Source organism: Chiloscyllium plagiosum, unplaced genomic scaffold (genome assembly GCF_037043375.1).
Source record: "Chiloscyllium plagiosum isolate Xiang-an unplaced genomic scaffold, Cpla_swu_hap1 HiC_scaffold_3, whole genome shotgun sequence".
Taxonomy (NCBI): Eukaryota; Metazoa; Chordata; class Chondrichthyes; order Orectolobiformes; family Hemiscylliidae; genus Chiloscyllium; species Chiloscyllium plagiosum.
Genome location: NW_028270141.1, coordinates 37,942,512 through 37,952,552, shown reverse-complemented (window position 1 = coordinate 37,952,552; position 10,041 = coordinate 37,942,512). Strand labels below are relative to the sequence as shown.

Genomic DNA, 10,041 nt, shown 5'->3' with positions numbered 1-10,041 from the left:
GAACTCTATCCCAAAGATTCCCGTGTGGGGAGGAATGGTTGGGAGCAGGAATGATACACAAGTTCCACCCAATTTCAGACGGAGTCCGTCCACACCCCCTGCCCGTCACTGTACCTTTATCGAGGTGAGAGATGTGGACCGTGCCCGCTGGATTTGGAGACAGGCAGTGCCCAGGGATGGGGGTACGGAGGGATATGGGCAACACCGACACTGTTCCAGTCCCTTCGGGGACCACAGCCCTTGATTCCTGGGGTCTCTAGTTTCCCTCCCGGGCGAGCTACGCCAATCTGAAAGCTTACAGTGTTCCACCCTGTTCATCAGACCATCAGTCCGCAGGACGAGCTGATCAGATACAGCCCTCCCCCAGATTGTACAGCTGCAAAATCAGGTATCACTTTGGAAAGAACTGAACAAAATGATTTGGACAGGATGTGAAATGGGAAGAGGGAGATTTGAGAGATTGCGGAGATGCTGTGTGTCCTGATGGGAAAAGGGAGAGAGAGAGAGAGAGCGCCAGCTAAAGGCGGAGAGAGTTAGAGAGAGAGAGAAAGCTTCACTCACTCGCACTCACACAGACAGCCAGGGGCTGTAACACGTTCAGTCCCGCAGTTCCCCTTCTCCACTTTATCTACCAGGACAGTGCACCAGTGGACAAGACTTCCAGACTGAGGGCTTCTGCTTAAAGGAGGAAACGGACGGGGAGACCAGCAATTTCGGAAGCTTTAACTAAAGCAAAAAAAAAGTCCGACCAATGCACAGTGTCCCAGCGGCGACATGAACACGTTACCTGCCTGGGGCTGTTGACAGTTCAGTTCCGGAGTTGTCCTGGACCTGACCATCAGGAAAACGGGGAATTACTGATCGGCAGAGAGCTCTAACAGGGAGAGAAGGTGCCCCCAGAGTAGGAGGGAAGTGCAATGGACAGCCTGGAAGCTTGGTGGAGAGTGGCGGGGGGACTGTTGGCGATCTGGACCGTGTTACTGGGAACTGGCCAGGGACACTTCGCCGACCAGCACGTCCACTCCAGCTTCATCTACCGGCGCCTGCGGAACCACGAGAGGAGGGAGATCCAGAGGGAGATCCTGTCAATCCTGGGGCTGCCTCACCGGCCCAGGCCATTCTCGGTGGGGAAGCACAGCTCGTCCGCCCCGCTCTTCATGCTCGACCTGTACAACGCGATGGCGAGTGAGCAGGAGCCGGAGCGTGGGGCGGCCCGGGGCTCGGTGCCTTACCGGAGCAGTTTGAGCACCCAGCGGCCTCCCCTCGCCAGCCTGCACGACACCAACTTCCTCAACGATGCCGATATGGTCATGAGCTTCGTGAACCTGGGTAAGCGCTGGCTTTCTGACTGCATGCCCCGCCTGATTGGGAACTCCGGCGATGCCTCCCCTAGCCCAACATGCTTCTTTCAAGGAGAGAATCATTCCAAGCTTTGGATTCGCTCCTGATGCTGGATCGAGCTTTATGTAACTACCTCCCTCCTGAAACCCCACTCCCCTCCAATTTTGACCGAATGTTGACCCGCTAACCAACTCCAAACACCAAGGGACAACGTGAAGGTACATTCCCCAGTTTGAAAGGAACTGTCCCCCCCCACCTCCAAAAAAAAGTAACCCATATCTACGGGATTATGAAAACTACATCAGAGTACCCTTGACCCTGCACCCAAATCAATCCAAGAGTAGAGATTTGCCACAGAAACTGGGAATAGATGAGCTTTCTCGGTGACTATTAATTTCGACTTTCAACTCCTTCCCCTGTCCCCTCACCCCCGTTTCGGAGCGACAGCTTCAGCCCAAGTTTTGCAGATCCGTGGTTGCCTAAACCTGCTCATTGTTTTAATTCTTTCAAAGTTCAGCGCGAATCGCCTGGGCTAAATCCTGCAAAAAAAAATTCCCCGCCGGGATATTCCCGTGTCAAAAGGGAGGTGCAAAACATTCCTTTCAAAAAGAAGCCTAAAGCCTGTGTTAAATGTGTTTTTGTTTTGTAAGTGACACTTTAGTCCGCTGTTTTGAACAAACGGTGTTTCAGGGAGACTGGATGAACTGTACCGGCTCCTACTGAGCTCCTGTATTGAACTCCTAACGAGTGGCCTTTCAAACGGCGATCCCTCTGTTTCTCTTCCTGAGCATTCACGGACTCGACAGCTTGAGGGAAGTTCGTAAACGCTGCCATTTGATTCGGGCCAGTTTCTAATAACATCCCTTTTCCTCGGCGTGCGCTGCTGTCATTCGCTCAGCCGGATTGCACAGAGGATCAAAGAGGGTTGGCCGTGAACCGCCTGCAGCAGATGGCTGACAGAGCATCCGAGCTACTTCGGCCTTTTATTTCGGAGGCAGAACGACTTTCCATTCCACCCCCCCCCACTCTGCCCGAGTGAGCACACTGCACTAAGCTCAGAGTTCATGCCACCATCCAGCTTCCTGCACATAAGCGCCAGGGACAATAATTCAAGGTGGAAACACAAAGCTTAAAAATAAGCTCCCCTTTTCACCCCCACCAAAAGCACATTCCCTCCCTTCGACTAGACACCGTGCTTGGGTGTAATAATGAATGAGAGAAATCAAGTTTCATCTAATCTTTGGTCCGCTTTGAAACAACAGCCTTTACATTAACAACAACATTAATGCATTCCCAGTCCATGTATATTAAATTACAGACATAACTTGGCACAGGGTTGCTATTTTCTGTGGTAACATATGTTAGAGTATCATGTCTATACAACTTAGTTCAATTAGCAACTTCACTCCCAGCAAAATGTTTATAAACCTACTGTGCACGAAACGTTTTTTTTAAAACATCAGGATGACTTCAGCCAGTTGCACGTTCCGAGTCAATTGGATGCTGATTTATAATGCGTTTAATCTTGTTTTGTAAACGTACCCTTTCGTAATTTGGTCCCTATATTAGTTTAAATTAAAACAACTCGCCAAGGTGTCAATTATGAAGCGTGGACAAAGGCTCCCCGGGGGGTTTCAAGGCACCCGTGACCCTTTCAATCCTTTCTAATGATTTCCCATGAATCCTCTAGGGAAGGCGGAGGCTGGATGAAGGAAAGTTTAATTTTGCTGCTGCTTCATTAGCCCTGCAGCTACAGGAGGTTAAGCCTTTGTACCTCGGCAGGTGGAGGGAACATTCCACATTCTTTATTGTCACTCGTTCGATCTCAGAGTATCGAATTCTGCAGAGACGAACAGTTCAATAGCACTTGGCAAGAACTGATTACACCCTGAATATTGAAACTACTGCAACCATCCCTTGCTTCTCACGGAAGTTAAAGGCAACCCCGTAATTATCTCAAGGGTTTTGAAATTGAACGTTAAAAGTGTGGCAAACTGCATATTTACTGAAGGGTTATGTTCCAATGCGATTATGATTTCTTGTTCTGCACATAATTCCATTGTTTGTACAGTCACAGAAACAGGTCGTTCGGCCCAAACAGTCCATGCTGGCATTTCTCCTCCCATCCACCCTCATGAAACTCCGGCAGTAAAACCTCTCCCTCTAAATTTACTCAACTTCCATTGTTATGAATACTGGTGGGCTCAAGTACCCCCCACCCCCGTAAGACTCGCGCATTCTTTTCCAGCAGCTGGTTGAGGACGTTCCTTCTGAATTTCTTATTTGATTTATTGGGGACTTCATAACATTGTTTTGCTTATTCTCACAGTTAAACAATTTTGTGTCTGACTACGCTGTCAAAGCCTTATATAAAACTGCTGTTAACTCTTTAAGATGATATAATGTCAAGTGTTGGCAATGCTTACTACCTTCAGCAAATTGTTCACTTGAAGTTTCTTAGTAGTTTGGCAAAAAATATAACTGCATGTAGTTTACTAATGACACTATTAACATCTCTACTTTGGATATAGTTAATTGCACTTTCGGATGGTGTGTTGGGCAGTGCCATGACAATCTAGGGAGGTTTTTTATTGAAAATAATTATTTATGGGATACCGGTGTTGCTATAGTTTTGTCTAGTATCATGATTACAGATATGTAAAATAAGAAACACATTTTGCTCGGTTTTATACTGTCAGAAATATAAATCGCAACAGTTCCACAACAAGCTGTTTGTTTAGTAATGCATTTCCAAAACTAAATGTCATATTTCAAAGCTCGCAGTTGAATGAATGTTGATGAAATGAGTTGTTAATGCAGTGTTACATGTATGTTATTTGTAGCTGACTAACTCCAAATCAAACATTCCTGTTGACGAGAGCTGTCTCATCTCTGTTACTTCACCATCAGAACATTATATTGAAAATTGTTTTTTACTATTAAGAACTCAATCAATACTGAAAAAAAGGTTGTGTGATAAAGCAGCTACATTTGATCATCAGAAATGGTCCTTAAGTCAGATCTTGTTATATTGGTGAAGAGCTAATCATAACTTGATTGAGTTATAACTTTTTGTAGTTATTTGCATGTAAGCATAGAAAAACTAATTACAGTTACTGAAGACAATGAGACAATTATTAAACAGGAGCTGTAATCCAATAGCTAATGTACTGTTTCTGTGATTCCACATACTATGTTTGATGAACTTTATTATTTCTCGAGTTTTTATGGAGAGATCATTTCCATTACTGAAGTTTTGAGACCAGTGTTGATTTAGTAAGCATTAAATGAACTGCAGCCTTGATATTAACCCACCCTTAATGAATTAAAGGACATTAGGGTGTCAAGTTGTGGCAGTTAAGCCTTTGAAAATGTGAAAAGTAATGTTAAATTAAGGGGTTCTAGCAACAGTTAGTGTACTGCATGAGTGCCCCAACTTGGAGTTTTGCCACACTACATTGTAATTGTAAAGTTTCAATCGGGAGTCCAATTTAAATTGAACTGTTGCATGTGCGTTCCTTTTCTAACCTGCAGCTAATGTGGCTGACTGACCCTCTTCTCTGTACTGTCATATAAGTACCACGCACTAACCCTCTTCTGCTCTGTAGCCCATTCTCCTGGCTTGGCTCCCCAACGATCTCTGGCAGTTCCCTCATCATTTTCTTTTCTCACCTAACTGCAGGTGAGAAAGAGAAGTAAAGTAATTATGTTCTTGAAGTTAAATTTATCAAGACCTCAATGTTCCTGGACTTACCCCAAGCCGTAAAGCTCATATAACCGTCCCCCAAAAATTATAAGTTTGTACAGTTTCATTTGCACAGGTATATGCACACAAGCTGGCTTACATTTCAGAGATTGATTACCCATTTGGCAATGACATCTAAACGACAGTAAATATTTGGTCTTGCAATCAAAATTGTTGCAAATATAATGAATATTATACTGTAATGACAGCAACTAACTGTTGAGTTATTTAGTTTCTAATCATGAAATAAGACCAGTGCGAGTTATTTATATTGTATGCAACATTGAAACTGTTATTTAGCTTATAAGGCAGATTTATTGACTTAGTGTGTGGAAGCATAGGCCTAGAAACTCAGTGAATTTGTACCTAATCTACATATGGTAAAGAGCATTTGGGCACATTTTCCAAACTAGAAGCGTGTTACCTGCTTCACTGACAAAGGATGCAGCATAAGTGACCATAGCCGGTGGCAAAGATGTGTATGAGGTACTTTTCCGCCTGTACACGCAGGACTTTAAGTCTGTTTATGGATCCTTTTCAAAGTTTGGGCTCCCCAGCTCCACCTGAACAGTATTAGTTGCTATGTCTGTTGCTTTTAACATCACTAAGTCTGCATGTGATCTTATCAATAGTTCTTAAGAGGCCTAAACAAAAGCTTTGATTATTATAGTTTTCCAATGTGGAACTGGAAGGAGCAGGCCTGATCATGTCTTGGGTAATATGTTTCCCTAAACTGACCACATTTGGCAGATTATTTGATCATTATCACATTGCTGTTTGTGGCAACTTGCTATGTGCAAATTAGTTGCTGCATAACAACATTATAATAATGACTATACTTCAACAGTACTTTGTAATCCAATAGAGACTGATGTTTAAAAAGAAATTCAAATTTACAGTTAATAACTGAAAAGGATGACATGGCAAAATTTCACTTCTGGGAATTTTCCTGTAATTATCAACCAATAACAATACCATAAGCTCTAACTTTGCAGTCAATTTATGTACTTAAGGAAGGGAATGTTCCTCTTTTATACTTACCATGTTCTCCACAGAATTACATTTCATATAGCAAGCCATTCACAGACACATCAAGCTTCCGATGGATTCATTTTTTTTGCCATTTCACCAAGTAAGAAATTTGCATGAATACCTCCAGGCATTTCACTCAGATTTCAGAGTTTCCAAAATCCACAGCCAGCAGTAAAGCCCCCTCGGATGGCTATGCTTAACCCCACCCATGCCAAGACAAATGCAGCAGATTCCATAAATAGCTCTGCATTACATCTCATCATTACAAGGAGGAGATGGTGTCTGTTGTCTTTGGAAATTTGCAAAGACTCTGCAGCGTGTTCTCTCTGTTGACCATACCAATAGCTGTTCTTTTCCCCTCTGTTTTCTCCTCTGTCCAAAAGCCTTGAGTTGGTAAGTCTACTTATTGTTAGCACAGCTGACCTTGCCTGTTGTTCCCACATGTGAGAACCTTACACCTTGCTCAGCAGGCCCTTTAGCTCGCCAAGCTTCTTGCCAGGCAGAATTTGGAATAGTCACATGATCCCTACATTCTAGCCTGGACTTAAAGGCATAGTCCAAGGCAGCATAATCACTCAAATCTCAATTATATTGAATGTAAAGTACCTTGAGGCATCTTAGAATCCCAACAGTGTGGATGCAGGCCATTCAGCTCATCGAGTCCATACTGACCCTTCAAAGAGCATCCCCCCCCAGATCTACCACTGCACCCCATGTCTGTAACCTTACATTTTCCATGGCTAAGCTACCGAGCCTGCAATCTTCGGACTGTGGGAGGAAGCCAGAGCACTCAGAGAGAACTCACGCAGATGCGGGGAGAAAGTGGAAGCTCCACACAGACAATCACCTAAGGCTAGAATCGAACCTGGGTCCCTGGCACTGTGAAGCAGCAGTGCTAACCAGTGAGCCATTGTACTACCACTGTGAGGATGGGTAAGATATTATGTAAATGCAAATCCGTTTCCTCTTTATTTCGGCATTGTTTTAAATTCAAACTGCAAGGTTTTGTTGCAAGGGGCATTGGTGTTTAATCCAGATGCTCAAGATTGTAGTTTTAAAATTACATCATTGGATATTAGTAAATCAAGGCAAAAATGTGTCATCATAAATTCTTCAGTTCTTTTATCCATAACAATAACCTGATAGAATTTGCATAATAGCTCTGCTACAAGAATGTACATCAAATTTCGGGTTGCTTCTTTCACCTTTTAACATTATCTAGAGAATACTTTTGTTGATGAACATTGTTGACTCAGATACTGGGGGAAAGCAAATCTCTGATGTTGATGGAGACCAGAGTCCTCCTGCTCCATTGATGCTGCATCAACAGCACTTCAGCTTTGCAGCCTTTGTGATAGACACACTTTCTTACCAGTACATGGCTGGGTTCTGGCCAGCATCTCCAGAGAGACAACCTCATACTCTATCTCTCCACGTTATCTCCTTCTTGGAATGTGAATCCAGGGTTATGGGCCTGGGAGTGCACTATGGTGGCAGGCTTCTAGTCAATAGGTCACCAATCAGTTTTGTTCATTTGAGCAAGGCCATTTCAATACCTTCCCAGTTTTGGACAGATTTAACTGTGGGATAACAATCAAATGGTTCAATGCCTCTGCCTCCTTCCCAAACACAAGGCCTCGGTTATCTGGGAGCTGATCAACCACTTCTGCCTTTACTGTATCGCATCCAAAGGGGCTGACATGTTAAACGTTTATTTTCGGGTCTTATCTCATCGATTGGTCATCTGTGAAGGGAAAGAAACTGGAGATATTTTAGACTCTGAGAGCTGTATAAGAAATGATTTAACAAAGCTATAGGATACAGAGATGTTTTTTGCTTGTACTGATGAGACTCATTCCAATGGAGATCATTTTTCACTCCAAGATTTATACTTGTCCACTTGAGTACCTTGAGGTCCATTTCTCTACTTCAATTGCGTTTGAACCATTTTGGACAATGAAATTACCCTATTCTTAAGGTGAGGAGTGTTTAAGTGTGGAGACTTGGGTGCAATTTGTCCACAGAGCAATCTTCAGACCCAAATATGATAGATTCTGTTGCTTCCATTTGAAGTTTCTTTGTTGTTGTCTTTTACATTCTGAGTCCAATCACTTGTTGATCTTGGCCACCTTTTTATTTTCGAACATTTGGTGCCAGTTCATTTTTTCAACTTGAACATCCACTGGTCCGTTGGTTTGTTGAGTAGTTTCTTTTCTTACTGGCTTACTGTTTAATAAGTTCGACACTTGATGTTTTTTCATATCGCATGCAATCCAGAAGTAAAAGGAATCAAGGATATTAATAACCAAAAAGACTCATGCCAGTCCTTTACTCCTTTCAACATCTGCAAATGTTGTAATAATCAAAGACATAATTAATAGTGACTTAAGAAAATCATGGCTGAGATGTATATGTAATACATATGCTGTTTACTTTTGAAACCATGCTGTTTGTGACCTCTGTGACCTTGTCAGCAGAATTCTGCAAGATTTTTACCTTTGGGGCTTAATATAAAATGAATTCCTTGTTCTCAATTTGTTGACGTGTTTTAATGCCAGTTGTTCACTAGGGACCTGGGTTAACAGTAAAGGTAACATCACATTGCTTAATATTACTAAGGGTGTGTCTGTGCTATGCATCCTACTTATCCTAACAGAACTATACTTGTGTTAATACACCATGTGAGCCTCCTCCCACAAATCATCCATGCCTACCAGCATATCTTTCCATTCCCTTCTCCTTCATATGTTTGCCTAGATTTCCCTTAAATACATCTGGCACAGGGAAAACAAAATTACTGTAGGTTACTGCTATTTTCGGAAGTTTTCATTAAACTTTATGGACCATTTAAAGTACGTTGATTTGATATTACTGTTTGACTATGTGAAAAGATTTAAACTGCAGGTCTTTGCTATTTTAGCATTTGTCAGTTGGTGTTTTGAAGTGATGTGGAGCAGTTAAAATAATAATTATTATTTCTGAGACCTTTAGCAGCTAAATGCAAATGCATCATTAACTACAAGAAAGAGTACACAGGATAAATCGCAATGAATACAAAGTTTACAATTTGGTTATGATACAAAACTTTGATCATTCTATCTCATTGCAAAATGCTCTAAACAGCCAATAACCTTATTACATTAATATTCAGACAGTTTTGTTGGTGTGAGAACAGGACAAGGATGAATAAACTTTCTGCTAAATCTTGAGAATTGTATAATCAGTCTTCATAAAAAGACTTATTACTTCCACATAACACAGCGTATCAATTTCTTTTTGCATTCGTAACTGTTTTTCTGAACCTCTGAATTTTGTCATTACTGAAGCAGCAATTCATAGCAATGCTGTGAATAAGTTACTAAACGTAGAACTAGCTTCACAAACTGAGTTTAATAAAGGAAAGATTAATCTTCACAGGGCTGCACTGAAGGAGTTTTTCAGCTTTCTTGAATTTGGATCTTTTTATAGAATAAAAGTCTTCTTTCTGTACTGGAAGTTAGAGGCCCAACTGTAGGGGGATTGGGCAATTGCTAAGTGTCTCCTAGTGACACAAAAGTCCGTAGCAAAAAGAGAACTATTCAAGGTTTATTCTACTGGCTCAGAGAGAGCTTTGCTGATCTGGGATAGTTTGACTGAGAGCCTGAAGTGGAAAATATTCCATTCCCCTCATACTGACTCAGTCACAAGAGTGGCTTCTGAATGAAAGGAAAATGTCCTGCTTGTGCCATGTTGAACACTCACCTGATGGTTTTAAATTCTGAGAGGGCAAATATTCCCCAGACTATTGTGAATTGTTCGAATGTAAATCTGTTTGACTTCCTCTTCAAATGTCTCCTCTGACAGAGTTTTATGGCAGTTCTGAAAGGAAGTTGATGATCTCAATGAAAACATCAAGCATAGGAAACTCAGTGTAATCATTTTTA

The 10,041-nt window shown here is 42.1% G+C and overlaps 1 protein-coding gene across 1 annotated transcript in view; it reads left to right on the top strand.

The window, feature by feature from the left end:
* The first annotated feature begins 547 nt into the window (after window positions 1–547).
* bmp5 (bone morphogenetic protein 5) overlaps window positions 548–10,041 on the top strand; it is a 142,699-nt gene continuing 133,205 nt past the window's right edge. Inside the window, exon 1 of the mRNA XM_087978465.1 lies at window positions 548–1,329. Within this exon, the coding sequence (XP_087834591.1) occupies window positions 918–1,329 (412 nt within the window). The 5' untranslated portion in view covers window positions 548–917. The remainder of the gene's footprint in view (window positions 1,330–10,041) is intronic.